This window comes from Triplophysa rosa, linkage group LG11 (assembly GCF_024868665.1).
Source record: "Triplophysa rosa linkage group LG11, Trosa_1v2, whole genome shotgun sequence".
Taxonomy (NCBI): domain Eukaryota; kingdom Metazoa; phylum Chordata; class Actinopteri; order Cypriniformes; family Nemacheilidae; genus Triplophysa; species Triplophysa rosa.
The window spans coordinates 3,519,985-3,537,863 of record NC_079900.1 but is presented as its reverse complement, the minus strand read 5'-3'; the positions used below and the strand labels follow the sequence as shown (position 1 = coordinate 3,537,863).

The window sequence follows — 17,879 nt, the reverse complement described above, 5'->3', positions numbered from 1 at the left end:
TTATTTGTGCATTCAATACTGATGAGGCATATAATCCCTTGCATTTATGTTGTATTGATCAATATGCCACGTGCGGAAATAAAACAACGTCTCATGTCAAATGTTTAAAATGTATATTAGATATAGCTTTTATACGTTACTTTTACTGACAAAGTAAAATTCTAAAATACTGCAAGAAGTGTTTGCTCAGCTAGAAAATGATGGCAAACATCCAGATTCCAGCGCCGACAGATGTAGTGGGCGTGATCTGAAAAGGAGGCGTGTGCGGGGGAGGAGAGTGGGCGGAGACGTGTGCTGACGTCACCACCGGGCGTAATCTGTCAATACGCTTGTGGAGAAATGAGGAGTTTTGATCGAAGCACCGCGGAGGTTCGCGATATTCGTGCGCGTTTGTGAAGGTGGGAAATGTCCTCGCTGTCGGAGCTTTGGTTTTTCCGCGAGCGCTCCACGGAGGACGCGCGCTTTTAAAGCCGTCGCGTGGACGAGCCGCTCGCCAGCCGTCGCCATCGAGCTACACCGGTTTTGTGTTGAGAATAAAGAAGACGACGGGATCCAGACGCGTTTACTAACACCTATGCGACACTTATCAGGTAAAACAACCCGCTCGTTTCGTTCGCGACGCGCAAGTGCGCGCGCGATGCGTCGCTCGTCGCACCTGCCGCGTGCGTTGTTATTTACGTGGCACGACTGCACCATTGTTAGAGATGAATAAAGAAACTTCAATGGACTGCAGCAGAGTTGCTCAAGCCCCTGGTTCGGCTGGATACGTGTGCAGAATGTAACCACGTCTTTACGCACTGCGCATGCGCCCGACGTATTGTTATTGTTGCGCGACTTTGAGAACATTGTTATGCAAAACATTTCTTTTCTTCAAGACTGTGGGAATGTTGAATTTAGAAATCGTTAATTGTGACATCATTACTGTGAACCATTACAAAAGAATTCCTTAAAATGCAGTGTTTGGGGTATTTTCCAGCAGGATTGAATGGTTTCATTGGTTCCCATCAGCAAAAAAAGCCCAGTCTTGTTGTTTTTGTGTATGTTCAGGTTGCACTGACTGTCATTGGAGTCATTCATACAGTTTGCTATTTGAATCCCTGTGTCATGGTGGAGTGACAAATTGGCCAGCCAACACATTGTTGTGAGCCTTAGGTGGTCAAATATGATTTATTGGATGCAAGTATCCTTAAAATATCCTGATGTTGTCCTATCCTGATTTGGATTCATTCAAACATTTCCCCCAGTGTTACGCCCGTGTTGGCGGTCTGTGGTTGTGTAGAGGTTGGTTATATGTTGTAGAGAGGTTTTCTGCAGTCTTTCTTAATGCAAACACAGATCCAGATGCTTGCGTGGCGCGCGCAGTTTGTGTAATATGGTCCATATGCGGCCTCTACAATGCATCTGAGAGTAGATCATACGTTAAAATGCTGTGCTACGAGATGAAATAATGACATTACACAGATAAGTGTGCACATGACCCCATCTGCTTCTCTTTAATCAATGTCTTGCTTTTCCTGCCTGTCAGTGCTCGCATTAATTATTAATCTGAAAACCTTTGTTAATGAAGGAGCGGTGTGTTTGATTGCATTTTTGGTGGGATTAGTGCTGTATATCCCATTGTTTGCGTGTTAGGCCGTGGTCAAGAAGTAGTTTTGCAATACATTTCAGACTCTGTTATAGAAGTACAAAGAAGGGCATGCTTGCTCTAATCCTACAAAACAGTAAAGCATTTAAAGTGTTTTTGTTATCGCTTAAACTTATGTATCGCATGAACAATGAAATGTTGAGACAGTGTTTATTGACATTCAGAAAGATATAACCGTGTAGCAGCTCTTGGAAAAAGGCGTTTCTGAGTTCGAGAGTTTACTTTGTGAATCAGTTTTGAGAATCTTCTCAATGAATCCGTTCACACGAATCACCGTTCCATGAATCGATCTGTTCGGCAGGTGAGAGATGGATTTTGACAGGTGTGTTTTTGTGTTTGTCGCAGGTGAGAGATGGATATGAGAGAGGTATATGTGGTGACCGGCAGCTTCGTGAGCTTTCAGCTGTTCTTCTCCTGCGTCAGTCCGGTTCTGTCCTCCAACTTCACGCAGGGTTATGGGAGATTACCACCCCACAAACTCAACGACTGGAACTCCAGGTACAAGACTCGCATGCAAAAAACATTATTTTAAATGTCCGGTGTATGAAATTTAGCGGTATCTAGTGGTGAGGTTGTGAATTGCAACCAATGGTTCACTCCACCCCTCCCTTTCACTACGGTGGCTGACACAGGACTAAGATGTCGTCACGTTTTCGCTTCTTTGCCGAAGGATTTAACGTATTTACGAAACGCGCTCCGTACAGCTGTTTGTCCGTTTAGGGCTACTACTGTAGAAACCACATGGTGAATTCCATGTAAGGAGACTCGCGGTGTATGTCGATAGTAATAGCTAAATTGTAAGGTAATAAAAACATAACGCTTCATTATGCAAGGTCTTTATACACATCTGAAGACATAATTATGAATATTATGTTGCATGCCCTTCAAAAACTACACCTTGGACCTTTAAAGTATATACCTTAGTATTGTTCAGGTAGAGATATTTACAGTTTGTTACAAATTTACTTCTCAAAACAATAAACAAACTACCCAATACTGTATCCGTGAGAATACGGTGTAGTCATTGAGTACAGCTCATCTCAAGAGAGATTAGTGATCTCTGTACTGCATTGTGAAATGCGGTTGAATGGCAGTTTGGTCTTATCACCTCTGCAATCGTTTGTACCGGGTTAATGTCGAGCTTGCGTCATTTTGTTAGGAAGAGGTTAAGAAATCTGTACAATCCCTGGAGCGATTATATAATCAAGGGCTAACCACACAATGATTTCATTGTTTTAGACATGCCGTACAGTATGCATAAATACCACACTGTCCTTGTTTTGACGAAGAAAACATTCGATTTTTACTAGTGAATAATGTAAACGCTAAATTCAGATTTATCACTTTTACAGTCAGTTCTCCCAACCCTGCTGGAGATAGGCTATAGAATGACAGTGAGGGTTTACGTCCTGATACAAGACCGATACAAAGGTCAACACTCCATAGATAGACCGTACAAGAGATTTCATCCGTACACGCATCACGGCCACATCCGCAATGCCTGGATCCATATTAGATCAAATCGTGAAATTATCTACAAAACGTGCAAGAAACTGCTTTTTACTCTGTCAGCATTATGATATCAGCTAATGCAGATTTGCTGTCTGTGCGGTGTGTGAATTATACAATTACTCTTAGGAAAATAAATATTGTTATGAAAGGAAATCTAATGTAATCTAGTAAGTGTAAAAAAATCTAATTGGGGTGTACAGATGTATTGTGGCATGACATAATGCATTGTGACACAAAAAATAAGGTATGTATTATAGACGGTTTCATCGGACGCACGCCTGGCCCAAAGTTGACTTTCGGTCTGTGTTTGGTTAGAATAGGAAAAAATATATATATTTAATTTATATTAATACTAATTTTAAATGGATAATTTATTGTATATTGTTTGTATTAAATTAAATTAAAACTAATCAACCGTTATAGATTCTTTGCGGAGGTCTACCGGAAGTTAAGTTCATGGCAATTTTTAATGCGAAGTATCACGTCTGTTTAACCATATTGACAACACGTGACCCGCATCAACACATACGTGCATTTTTTTGTGTGCTTTGTCTGTTTTATGAAGTTCTCTTCACATCAGACACACTGCATAAAAATTTCTTAAATTCTTTCTTAATTATTTTCCTAAAGTTCACTTTACATATTCGCATATGTATATTGCATATTTTACATAAATATATTCAATTAATTCATTTTTATACAGAAGGTTCAGTTAAACCTTGAATGTTGTCAGTTCTCTAACAAATCGAAGGTATATCAACAATGTTATTATAAACTATTAATGTTTCAGAAATAAAACTGTAAAATCGGAATTATTTTTCTTTATTTGGTTGTCTAAAGAGTACCTAAGAGATGATGTATTTTTGTATGCAAATACAGGAAGCGAGTTAGCGTTTTAGCACGTCCGGTTCAATCGCTCCTAAGTCTATGGGTTTTTTGAATGGGTTTTTGGTCAATAAAATAAGACCTATAGGTTAACAAAACCTCTAAATATTTTGACATAAAGCACACCAGTTAAAATGATTATTTAAAGCTTTTACGTGTCTTAAAAACAGCGATTGCTAACAAGTTGCTAAAAGCGACTACATCCTTTGGCGGGGACGTTAGACGTCATTGCGCATATAAATTTGACAAAATAATGTAACACGAACACAAATCATTAAAAACGTGAATTCACGGAGTAATTACTTACAAGGGAACACGTTTTTAATCAAGTTTGAAAGATCGACTGCAGTGTAGTTCGTTTATAGCCTCACGTTAGCTTTTTACTTCTGCCGATTGTATTAACGCTCCAAAAGTAACAAATGTTGTGTTGATTTGTAAAGATTATCCTGATAGACAAAACCTGTAAACATCATAAACCTTGTTAATCACAGAGCTTATTTTTTGCGATCTTCCAAACGTCTGTGGGGGAAATTTTCGGTCGTGAGCACTAGCGCTGCGCTAACTTCCGGGTTGGCCTACAAAAACACGTCATCTCTGCACCACTCCATTGTGTATTGTGTAATCTTGAGCTGATCATGTGATCACACCTCTTTAATATCAAAGCAATAAGACACTTTCGATTGTCATTTTGACGATTCATCTTAATCGACACTGTTGTTTTTGTGTCCTCAGGCTGGTGTCCACCGTCCACGCGTTGATCGTGGGACTGTTCTGTCTCTATATCCTCTGGTTCGACGATGCCGTCAACAAAGATCCAGTGTGGTAAGACGGCGAGAGTTGGAACGCGTCCTTTCACCGTCATGCACGTTTTGAGACCGTGTGATATTTTTCATTACAATGAACTGTCTGCTCAGATCTGCTCTCTCATTCGTCGTCTTCACTTTTCTTTTCCTGTTTTCTTTCCTTTTCTGCCTGCTGCCTGTCTGGTCTGCATCTTTGCATCCTGAAGGTGAAAATGGTAACTTGTCTTCACTGGTTGTCACCTCTTCCGTTCTATGGAGAGCGCTGTTCCCAAACCTCAAGAGCCGTCTACCTGCCGACGCAAAGCTGTCTGATAGGCGGCAGATGGCAAGTTGCGGGTTTTGGAACAGTCCGCCTTTCTTTACTTTCTTAACGTCTTTTCATATTAATCTCTTCTGTTTTTGTTGTTTCTCAATGGCTTTGCTTCCATTAGTTGTTTGCTTGTTCCTTTTCATCAGTGGAATTTAAGACACATTCATGACAGCTCTGTTTTGAAAGGTTTATGCCTTTTTTGCCTTTAAATATACATTTCTTTTCGGTTAGGTGCATTCCCAGCCTGCATGAAAGCAAATGCTTTAGTCGTATTGGTCGGCACATTTGTTTTTGTTCTCCAGACAAAAATCGGCACGTTCGGTGAATAAAACACACCGTTGGTTTGTCAGCCGGTAAATGTTTGTTTCATAGGAATCGTTTTCTATTTCAAGTCTTTTGTGTGTGGTGTCAAAATACGGTTTTCTCTCTCTCTCATTCGTTTCTCTAGCCCCCTCACTCCTGTATATAAACATTATTTTACAGTTACTGTTGTCTAATACAGATTCTCTCCGTCTCTGTCGGTTTCTTGCCCTCTCTCCCTTTCTTGAGTCTTGCCAACAAAGCGCCTTTCAACAGGAAACTGCAGACTACTCCCCCAACCCTCCTTGGGTCATGTGACACTACTTTAGGCTTCCTTCTCCTTTGATCTCCCTTTCACTGTCCCAAGAACTGTTTCGGCCAGAGCCCACTCTTACCCCTCATGTTTATCGACCCGTGATGACCTTACAACTAGGGCTGCAACGACGCGTCGACGTCGTCGTATTATTTACGTTTATCTGCTGTAATAGCAGTTTCTGTTCCCGGGCGTGTGTAAGTTAATCAGCAGAACAAGAGAAAGTATAATACCAACGATGCAACCAATAAGATGCCATGTAAGAGGTCGCATTTTCATTGGCCTGTCGTGGAAGCCTATCCCTGATTGGTTGACTACTTTTGACAGCCTATAATGCCTGGAACACACAGGAGGACCTCTTGAGAGCAAGAGTACCAAAGGATTCGTGGACGCACGGCACGCATTTTGAGTGCGTAGACGCTCACTGAGGAAATCGGCGTGCGAGCGCAGAGATTCGCGCGCTCGTATTACAAGAATGCGCTTTCGCCTTGTAATAATGCGCTCGTGACATTTGTCATTAAAATAACGCCATATAGGTGCTTTAAGCGTATCATTGTGCGTCCGGGATGCGCATAACTGTAAATAACGAAGCGAATGCATTAAGCGCATCATTCTGAGTTCAGGGTGCGCGGGCTCGCTTTAAAGCGGCAGTCCGTAGGATTGGCCTCTTTGTCGCCATCTCAGTTTGTAATTGCTATTGCAGGTGATGCACGGCGGTATTTCTTTACGTGAGTTGTGATTCGGCACTGCTCAACTGCGCGGATGAGTCTGATGTTTTGAGTCGTGGCCTGTGACAGTGCACCGGTGAGAATCTTCACTGTACATCAGTAGCGCATAATAAACACAGATAACATGGCAGATGATATAACACGAAACAAATAAGAACATAAACAGACACAAATAGCGCACGCAAATGGAGGCTGTGTTGAAGTGTTCTGATATTATTTCGGGTGCTGGGTCAGTTTGTTATTTCTCATGGAAACTCCCGTACCGCGAACCGGAAAGAAGATCACATTCCCCGTTTCTTTGTAAACTGTCATCTGTTCGTTCTTTCTTGTTTTTCACAAATGATGAATCCCCAGATGTCAACACTGCTTGGCGTTTAAAAATAAAAGTACTAAACGCCGCCATAAATAATAATAAACGTTGTATGAAATCCTAACGTTACCCAGCAGTTGTGAGTACACGCTACAAATCGCCTGTCACTCGCAACATCCACGCGCGGGCTAGCAGCCGGATCCTCTTCGTTCTGTGTACGAATGTGACGAAATGACTCATAGACGAAAGACACCATATACAGTGAGGGAAATAAGTATTTGATCCCCTGCTGATTTTGTAAATAAGTATTTGATCCCCTGCTGATTTTGTAAGTTTGCCTACTTACAAACAAATGAAGGGTCTATAATTTTTATGGTGGGTTTATTTTAACTGATAGACACAGAATATTAAAAAAAATCAGGGGAAAAAAATGTTATATAAAGGTTATAAATTGATTTGCATTTCAGTCAGTGAAATAAGTATTTGATCCCCAAGCAAAACATAACTTTGTACTTTGTGGAGAAACCCTTGTTGGCAAGCACAGAGGTCAGACATTTCTGATAGTTGGTCACCAGGTTTGCACATGTGTCCGGATACATTTAGTCCACTCCTCTGTCAATCTTTAAGGTTTCTTGGCTGTCGCTCAGCAAATTGGAGTTTTAGCCTCCTTCACAGAGGTTCTATAGGACTAGGGTCTAGAGACTGGCTAGGACATTTAATGTGCTTCTCCTTAAGCCACTATTTGGTTGTCTTGGCAATATGTTTTGCGTCTTTGTCATGTTAAAGGCTCATCCATGACCCATCTTCAGTGACCTAGTTAAGGGGAGGAGGTTCTCGTCCAAGATTTTACGGTACATGGGCCCGTCCCTCAGCCCCTCAATGCGGTGAAGTCATCCTGTATACCTGTAGCAGAGAAAAAGCCCTAAAGCAGAATGTTTCCAACACTGTGCTTCTCTGTAGACATGATGTTCTTGGGCTCATAGTCAGCATTTCTCTCCCTCCAAACACAGGAGTCCATTTTGGTCTCACAGCAGTGCCAGCACTTTCGCCAAAGCCTTTTCTGAATCATTTTGATGTTCATTGTCAAACTTAAGACGAGCCAGGCGGGCCTTCTTGGGCAGGAGGACCTTGCGGGTGCTTCAGGATTTCAGTCTACTGTGGCATAGCGTGTTACCAATGTGTTACCAATGTTTTGCTTGCTAACTGTGTTCCCAACTGTCTTGAAATCATTAACAGGCTTCTTCCGTGTAGTTCTGGGCTGATCTTTAACATTTCTCATGATCATCTTTACCCCATTGGGGAAATATTGCAGGGAGCTCCAGAACAAGGGCATTTGATAGTTATTTTGTATATCTTCTATTTCCAAATAATCACACCAACAGTTGTCTCCTTCTCACCAAGCTTCTGTCTGTAGCCTAGTCAAGGTTTGTGCAGGTCTCCAATCTTGTCGCTGACATCCTTTAAAACCTATTTGGTCTGGACCATGGTGTTGGAGAGGTTGAACTGGAAGATACAGATTCTGTTGGCAGGCATCTTTTATATACATAACAAGCTGATTTAGGAGTACTTTCTTAAAGTGACAGGACTAATCTGTGGTCCATATAGGCACATAACCAATCTGTGGAGCCAGAATTCTTGCTAGTTGGTAGGGGATCAAATACTTATTTCACTGACTGAAATGCAAATCAATTTATAACCTTTATATAACATTTTTTTCCCCTGATTTTTTTTAATATTCTGTGTCTATCAGTTAAAATAAACCCACCATAAAAATGATAGACCCTTCATTTGTTTGTAAGTAGGCAAACTTACAAAATCAGCAGGGGATCAAATACTTATTTCCCTCACTGTAAGGATCTCCGGGAAAGTCGACCCGACAGGGCAAATTACAAACCATTATTACAAGCGTTCCGTGGTGAATCCAGCAAGGGTAATGACACAGTTTTAAACACCGTTCTTTCATGTACTTGCTCAATAATTGGTTTTAGCTCATTTGTACTCAAAAGAACTTGCGGACTGCCGCTTTAACGCCACTCTGCATTAGAGTCTTTTATACGGTGATAGTTTTGTACAATAAACAGAGACAGATAGTAGTATTTTTACTTTTACTCAATTACATTATGAGACTGAAAATAGAGTCGGATATTGCTTGGAGGAAAAAAATACGGAGCATATATCATGCTCTAGTATTTCATAAACACATTTTTAAATGTATTTACATTTACATTTAGTCATTTAGCAGACGCTTTTATCCAAAGCGACCTACAGATGAGGGAAACAATGGAAGCAATTGGAACAACATAAGGACAACAAAAAGCATAAGTGCAATAAAAAAACTGGTCTCATATAGCCTACCACAGTATACAGAGCTAAGTTTATTTTATTTTTTAACTTTAATACAGTACTTAAGTGCATTAAAAACTGTCTTTTTTACGTTTAAAATTAAAACTACTTAAGAAGATAGTGATTTTAATGTAAACACGGATTAAAATGCTAAAACAACAATATTTATTTATAAAATGTAGTGGAGTAAAAAGTATGATTTGCTTTTTAATGTAAGAAAATACTTGAACTTATTGTTTATTTGCAAAGTTTGCCAAAGGATTAATAAAGTAATCCAAAAAATCTTTATTGGATTAATAAAAAACAATAATTGTTTTAGTCGACTAATCGGGAAAAATAATCGCTAGATTAGTCGACTAATCGAAAAAAAGATCGCTAGATTAGTCGACAATTAAAATAATCGTTAGTTGCAGCCCTACTTACAACAACATGATCTATGATATGTTATTAAAGGGATAACTCGCCCAAAAACGAAAATTCTTCCATCGTTTATTCACCCTCATGTCATTCCAAACCTGTATGACTTTCTTTCTTCTGTGGAACACAAAAGAAGATATTTTAAAGAACGTTGGTAACCAAACAACATTGACCCCCATTGACTTCCATTGTATGAACACAAAAAATATTCTCGAAATATCTGTTCCACTGATGTAAGAGTCATATACAGGTTTTTGTGATCTTGTGTTTCATGCTTTTTCAAAAGTCTTTAAGTCAAACTCTGAATTCGATCAAAGTTGACGAAACTTGATTAGTTGCGTCCTATTAATGGTGAGTAATCCATCGCCCGTACATGTGAACTCTGGCCTAAAATGTTAATCTCATTCATTTACATTTAATCTAAGTGATGTTTGCGTTATCACTTAACTCAATTGAGCAATGGATTAGATAACAGGGCAAATGTATTTTAATGGCCTATAAAATAATATAAAATCTTTCATTTGACCGCGTTGTTTTACGCAAATGTTTACATTTATTCTGTTGCATTTACGCATTTGGTGTAAACCTCTATATCAGATCGATTGGGAGTATTTGCATTGATTCTGAAGTGAAATTGTGACATTAAACTGGACGGTTCAGCTGTTTGATAAATGAGCCCGTGGTGTCACACAGGGTTACTGAACCTCCTGTGTGTGCGAGACGCCACAAGGACTCGTTTCTGAGCTCTGGTTTCACAAACACTAGACATACAGTACGTCTGCCGGTGAACACCTGCGTTCAGTCTGTATCACTAACCCGAAAAAGATACACAGACTTGACTTTGTCCACCAAGCTTCCATATGGCAAGCCCACGGCCTCTTGCAGTGTCTTACTGTAACCGAGGCTAGCGTTAACACATTCAACATGCTAATTCATCATTCACAAACGAATGTTGCTAACCAAGTTTTACGTTTTCTGAAGAGGAGGTGATGCAGTTGCTAAGGAGTTGTTGCTAGGGCATTGTTTGATGGTTGTGAAAGTCATATTTCTTCAAACAGTTTCTGCGACTTTTTTGCTTGTCATGCTGTGTTTGATTCAGAAGAGCTTATTCACGCCATCTATTTCTGGACTTTTCTACAAGCTGTGGGCTGATCAGAGATCAGGCACATTATTATATAATGTGACACTATATTGTGCATTATGTTTTAATAATAATAACATTAACGTGTAACATTTTTATAGTTGATATTAGCAGTTCTTTAGGCTATTCATTTCAGACCAAATTTAATGGACTTCCTGTGAATTCCTTTCTGTGAATAGTTTCCGCGTTTCTGTTTCAGTTCTCTTCTAAAGATCAGTCTGCAGTTGTTGAAAGTAATTTTTTTTATTAATGACTCAAATCAAAATCAACGCCCCAGTCATTTACTCTCATTAACCCGTGTCGGCTTTGCATGCATCTGTCTGCACTTCAGAGCAAATTCAACAGGTGGTAACATTCACAAATTATACTTTTAAGAAAATAAACCGCTTAAATGGACAGTTCACCCAAAAATGAAAATTCTGTCATCGTGTACTCACCCTCTTGTCATTTCAAACCTGTATGACTATCTTTCTTCTGCAGAGCACAAAAGAAGATATTTTGAAGAATGTTGGTAACCGAACAATGGCGGTACTCATTCACTACTATTGTATGGACACAAAACCAATGCAGGTCAATGGGTACTGCCGTTGTTCTGTTATTTTTTGGGTGAACTGTCCGTTTAAAGCTTTTATTAGAGGCACACACTTTCTGTGTGTTTGTTACGCTATCTGAACGTTGTTTTTCTTTTTTTAGGGGAGATCCTAACTTGGTAAAGCTGAATGTCGCTATCACCTGTGGATATCTCTTCTACGGTATGAGCATTCTCCTGTTTATTAAACAGATCTAAACGCGGATTATGTATTCCAGATCAACAATTTTTTCGTATGTCCCTCAGACCTTTTGCTGTTGGCTTGTAACTGGAGTACCATGGGAGATGCATTTTTTGTCTGTCACCACTTGGCGGCGCTCTATGCTTATGGATACGTGCTGGTAAGTGCATGAAAAGTGGGAATATTTATGCTACGCTCAAGACGCATCGGATTTGGGAAATTTCCCCACCGCAAAATCTGGATTTAGTGATATTAGAAGTATTTGGTAACATACTAGTTAGAACATTATAGTTACTAATGATTTAGTAGCATTAAAAGTATTGATTTACATAAAAAGAGCATTGTTCCAGAAATTATTTCTGGCTTAAGGTGGGAAATATCCTAAATCTGAGGTGTCTTAAAAGCAGCAGTGTTCAAAATGTCTTGGGGGGCCCTCTGTGATGTCATTTCCTGTTTCTGATGCGGTGGTAGATTTGCAAATATTTATAATATTTTTTTTAAATAGCTCTTTAAAATATATATATTTTTGTTACTTACAGGTTATTAGTTAATTGTCTAGCTTAAGTTTATTTCAATCCTATTTTTTCAATAACTCTTTAAAAAAAAGTTATCAGCAACTACTTGTCTAGCTTAAGTCTGTTAAATCTTTTTTTTGTCTGTCACATCACTGACCAAAACACTCTTTGTGACTTCTTCTCAAACAGACACGCGGACTGCTTCCTTATTTCGCGAACTTCCGGCTGATTTCCGAACTGTCGACACCATTTGTCAATCAAAGGTGAGATTCCCAGCCGCTCGATCCTTCCCCAACACGTGCCAGATCACTTCTCATTTCATCCGTTTCTCAACGCAGGTGGTTTTACGAAGCGCTGGGACACCCCCGTACCCATCCGCTGGTCGTCATCAACGGCATCGTCATGGCGATCGTGTTCTTCCTCGTCCGCATCGCCGTGATGCCGCCGTACTGGGCGAAGGTGTTCGGCACGTTCGGCACGCCGGAATTCGAGAGGCTGGGTCTCGGTCCTCAGGTGGCTTGGATCGTCTCCTGCGTTTGTCTGGACATCTTAAACACAATCTGGATGTACAAAATCGCCCGCGGCTGCTACAAGGTCATCAAAGGCAAGCTGCGGGGCGGCAAGACAGACTCCAGAAAGTCCAATGACATGAACAACCACACAGACTGAGCTAGCGTTGGGAGGGGAGGAACCTGTCAGCAATAATGACTTCTAGATGAATAAATGCATAGCGGGATAAACGTTCTTTTCAAGTTCTCGAACTGAAGGCGAACTGAAGGAGAGAATGTCGTCCCAGTGTTCAGTCGCAGATGAAAGTCTAAGCAAGTCTGAGCAAACAAACTAACCTGTAAAGAGTCAAACACAACCAAAGGCCTTAAGTGCCTCCAAGCACGAGAAGATGTCCATCACATCTCCATTTTAAAGCTACTGGCCTTCGATTCTTGAGAATCTTGTGGCACGTGACCTCACACCCACGCTTTGTGTCTCGGGTCCTCAGTGGCCTGTGGACGTCCTCAACGCCACGTTCTTTGAATGACTGACGCCCAAACCTTCACTGGACAACCAGAAGTGCTACTCGACTGCATCCAGTCTCATGTCAAATCTACATTGCCAGTTCAGTCTGACCGGTCGCGAAACCGCAGAAGTACATCTACCTCCGTCTCAAGCACAAGCTGATTTTTATACCCGTCTCCAAGAATCATGAACAGCGTCTTTAAAGGACAGTCAGACACTCAAACTTTGCTATTATAGTCCAGGCCTGCAATTCAACACTTATTGTTTGTTGCACATCGGTCGGACGTGCCTACGTTATGTGAAAAATATGAATGCGATGCTGATGGTGGTTGTGTGCATGATGTCTCTGACCGACGGTCAGTATTTGGGTTATATTTGCATCCGTTTCTCACAAGACCTTTGAAGTTCCTACATTTTTCTTTGTCACCTTTTCTGTTTGCTTGTATTTTCAGACAAGCCGATGATCCGCACGCACGGTTTGCAACTTTTTTCTCCTCATGAAGAGCATAGCGAACATGACTTGATCAAATGGAAGTGTGTTTTCAGCATGCTCTGCAGAAATTCTCACTGTGGAAGCCGTTTCCCGTCCTTTAGGTGTTGGCATGCGTCATGATGTTGAATGCTGTCGTGCTCCTCTTGAACATGATTTCCAGCTGATATTTATCTGTTCTGTGGTATTACGATACACTTTATGATATATATATATACATGTATAAATATATGCAGTACTTTTTCCTGCCAAGTATTGGACGAGAGTAAATCTCTGTATTCGGAGCTAGCGTTTCTCTTCAAATAATCAGGTACGCCTCCAAAACGAATGTTGATTCATCTTAGAATCGACTCGAGGTGCTGCTGACAGAGAATGTGGCCCTTTTGGTTGGGAGGGGATTGTGGGTGAAATGTTTGAAAACGTCTTTTTTTTGCCTTACGTCCAGAATTCTGAGTAACCAAATACTCCTCCAGACCTTGAAGACGTAAAGCTGTGACAGTAGAAACGTATTTTAGAGAAGAAATGGCCATTTGGTCATGTCCTTATAGCAAGTTATAATGCTGAAAATTAGCTGCAACCTTCATGTTTATCGAAAGAAATACAATTTTAATACGTCTTGCCTCTGTGGTACTAAACAAAATCTACACAATTGCACAATCTGATGCCTTTGTGGTTTTGATACCATCGTAGTGTTCTTCAGGGACCAGCTGTCCTTCGCATTAGACTAGTATTGACTTTTAAGGGCTAACCAAAATCAACAGAAGGTTTAATGAAGAATTTAAAGGGATAGTTCAGCCAAAAATGAAAATTATTTGAAAGAATGTAACCAAACAGTTGTGGGTCACTATTGACCACCATAGTAGAATAAAACCTACCGTGGTTATTAAATAGTGCCCTAGAAATGTTTGGTTCTTCAAAAAAAAATTGTGTTCTGCAAAAGAAAGAAAGTCATACAGGTTTAAAACAGGGCTGTCAAACGATTAATCGCGATTAATCGCATCAGAATAAAAGATTGTGTTTGCATAATATACTGTATGTCTGTGCACTGTGCATATTAGTTTAACACATATGCGTGCATACTGTATATTTAAGAAAAATATAAAGTAAGAATTATTAAATGTTTATAGATCATTTAGAAAGTCATACAGGTTTAAAATAGGGCTGTCAAACGATTAATCGCGATTAATCGCATGCAGAATAAAAGTTTGTGTTTACATAATATACTGTATGTCTGTGCACTGTGCATATTAGTTTAACACATATGCGTGCATACTGAATATTAAAGAAAAATATAAAGTAAGAATTATTAAATGTTCATATATCATTTAAATGATTAATCCTTTATATATAATTTAAATTACTGGTAAATAAACAAATGGATGTAAATATTTCCTAAATATGTATACACGTATGTGTATGCGTTCGTAAATACCAATAGACACATATTATGTAAACACAAACTTTTATTCTGGATGCGATTAATCGATTGACAGCCCTAGTTTGAAACAACTCGACGGTAAGTAAATCGTTTTCATTTTTGGGTCAACTATCCCTTTAAGTGATGATACTCCAAATAACTCATTTCATTGGCAATAAAACATTTGTGTACAGATAGATTTGAATAGATCAATCATGCAGTCTCTTGCTATATAAAGAAGGTTAAGTACTGCTCCAAGACCAGATAGCATACTAGATAGACGTAAATGGAAAATGATTCATGTAAAAACACTTTTCAAGCCGCTGTAGAGTTAGCACACTTCAAAACACTGAGGCTGAACTTCAGGTCTCAGGTGTAGTAGAAGTGGAGGGCTTGCTAGAGTACAGTTTGGGAGGATGTGAAATAGAAATATGCAGAAATACGTAGATAAAAATAAAAAAATGTTCGATTAAAGTCTTCAATGTAGCGTTGTTTACAAAGACTTACCCACAACCTCATGGTAATATATGCTGCACTAGGTCATCATCTTTGGATCGATGCTCTCGGCCAGATGCGTGATAGACCGCGTCTACAGTATTTATGATAATCACAACTCGAATTGTTTCTGTGTTTCAAGATGATTTTGAAAATGGCAACCAGCAAAACACATCACAAACGTTTTTATTAAACACAAAAAACACTGAAACCGCATGCATTTAAAATTTCCATTGAGCCGTTTAATTTCAGGACACTAATGACAGGAGACCCTAGTTGAATATCGATGGGTGATGATGATAATCTACTATATGAGTGACTTTTCCACCCGTCCAGCCTTTTCTACCTGTCCGAATGTTCAGATGGAGTTTTCTCTCGTTTGCTGTCCGCCTTTTGTATAGGCAGTCGAGTTTTCAATGGAATAATTGTAGTTTACTATGTGCAATTCTCCGTGCCAGTATTGAAGATGTATTTATAGAAACATGAATTAAATCTTTAACTGGAAGACTCAACTGTTGAATAACTGTTAAACTGTAGTTCAGTTTTTGCCCTGATCTTTTGATTCATTGATTTTTTTTAACACGTTACTGTGTTATAATTTCAATTGTCTTTGGAAATTTTAATGTGAAAATCAACACTGTCTTAGAGCACCGGCGTCACGTACTTTAAATTCGACGGATAAGTATTACAGCTAATAATATCGTTCTAGCAGTGGTCAAATCACGAGAGCTGTTCATGAATAGACTTGAGTTTATAGACAAACTAACATGATTACTTGTCTTTGTTTTGGATGCTCATCTTTTAGGTTTTCATCATTGACTGAAAACGTTTCCTTTTTCGAGGTAATGAAATGAACATGTCATTATATCATCGTGGGCCTTGCAGATTTTTTTTGCACATTTGTTGTTAATCTGTTGATTGTTTAATGTCTGTTTTAAGTGGACATTGGGCTCTTGAGGTTAATGTTGTGTTTTGGCTCTACAGCTGGATGTTTGGACATTTTGGGGTATTTTGCTGTTGACCTTGCAGCTGTTTGCTAATTCTAGGCATTAACTAAAGATTAATTCAAGTTTGTTTTCAAATAAGCCTTCTTGTTTTACAAATAGTGGTGAGTTTACTACATGCTGACCAGTGATACTGAAACATTTCTGTGAAAAAGCATTCGCAAAAAATGAACAGAAAATTTGACCCTGCCTGTGATAATCCAGCTAAAGTCACTTTTTTGTGATTTGCTGTTTTGTAACCAAAGTCACTAAACCTAATGTAAAGAGCATCTAATATTGACTGAGTAATGCCATGTCAAAGACTGAAATCACAGTGAAACGAATGATTGAAATCAAACTGTGATGCTTCTTATGAGACTTTAGTCTGGGTTTCACAGACAAGGTCACAAATGTGAGGATAAAAAACATCGTTCTAAAAATGCTTTTTCTTCTTGTGCTTCCCTGGGTGCTTAAATGCAGGCTTGTGGAGTAAATACGGCCGTGGAAAGAAAACTGAGACCATTTTAAAGACCGTTTTCAGGTTTTTCTGAATTTACTAGCCTATTTATGGGTTTAGGTAAAATGATCATTTTTGTTTCATTTTGTGAACTACAAACAATATTTCTCCCAAATCTTAAATAAAAATATTGTTTCTATTTGCATTTATTTGCAGAGAATGAAAACGGGGGAAACGGGTCAAATAACAGAAAAGATGCTCTGTATTTTTTCAGACCTCAAATACGGCAAAGAAAACAAGTTCATGTTCACTTTGAAGCAATTCAACAGTCATATTTCTACCTGTATTTAGAAAAAGTTAAAAAATGATTGTTTTGTGATAACCTTGATCTTTATCACAGTTTTCATACGTTTTGCCACGCTGTCAGTCTTTCACATTGCTGTTGGATGACTTTGTCACTCCTGAGGTTTGATTTTGATGAAATTCCGCAGACACTGGACTGGAATGACCACAATACATCTAAAAAAAACCATACAAATTTGGAACGGTCTCTTGATTTTTACTGCGGCTGTAGTTTTAAAAAACGACAGACAATATCTGTCTGTCTGACTACTAGAAAGAAATCCATCCAGTTTTTCCCTTTAGTTCCATTTACTGTAAAATGTCACAGCTCAAATCCTAAAGTAAGTAATGAAAGTGCAAGTACACTCTTAAAAAAAGTGCTTAAAAAGGTCCTTCACAGCGATGCCATAGAAGAACCTTTTAGTTCCAATTTAGGGCTGGGCAATTAATCGAAAATGAACCGTAATCGTCAATTTTGGCCTTCATCAATTACAAAAACAAAAGAATCGAGGTAAAACGATTATTGTGCCGCATTCCATTTTGCAAGGATCCTCTCTTTTCTTGTGGTATGAATCCACAGCGCACCCTTGACGTTACGAACGCTTATTAGCACGTAACACCTTGCACCATAATAACGGGTAATAATATATTGACAGATCAAAATGACGGACAATAAAAAAGACTAGCGC

The 17,879-nt window shown here is 39.2% G+C and overlaps 1 protein-coding gene across 2 annotated transcripts; it reads left to right on the top strand.

The window, feature by feature from the left end:
- The first annotated feature begins 301 nt into the window (after positions 1 to 301).
- tlcd4b (TLC domain containing 4b) lies at positions 302 to 17,053 on the top strand. 2 transcript variants are annotated; one of them, XM_057346108.1, is made up of 7 exons: positions 302 to 590; positions 1,991 to 2,143; positions 4,775 to 4,864; positions 11,401 to 11,459; positions 11,543 to 11,637; positions 12,182 to 12,255; positions 12,331 to 17,053. In XM_057346108.1, exons 2-7 carry the CDS (start codon positions 1,998 to 2,000, stop codon positions 12,659 to 12,661), a joined length of 795 nt encoding a protein of 264 aa, XP_057202091.1. In that variant the 5' UTR covers positions 302 to 590; positions 1,991 to 1,997; the 3' UTR covers positions 12,662 to 17,053. The 2 variants fall into 2 exon arrangements, with proteins under 2 accessions (XP_057202091.1, XP_057202092.1); XM_057346109.1 differs by lacking the exons at positions 302 to 590; positions 1,991 to 2,143 and adding an exon at positions 5,052 to 5,170.
- Positions 17,054 to 17,879: the final 826 nt, after the last annotated feature.

Excerpts from the sequence above, each read along its gene's own strand:
- tlcd4b (XM_057346108.1), top strand. The coding sequence starts at position 1,998 with ATGGATATGAGAGAGGTATATGTGGTGACCGGCAGCTTCGTGAGCTTT. Across the intron at positions 4,865-11,400 it reads GTCAACAAAGATCCAGTGTG|GGGAGATCCTAACTTGGTAA; the intron begins GTAAGACGGCGA and ends TTCTTTTTTTAG. Across the intron at positions 11,460-11,542 it reads CTGTGGATATCTCTTCTACG|ACCTTTTGCTGTTGGCTTGT; the intron begins GTATGAGCATTC and ends TATGTCCCTCAG.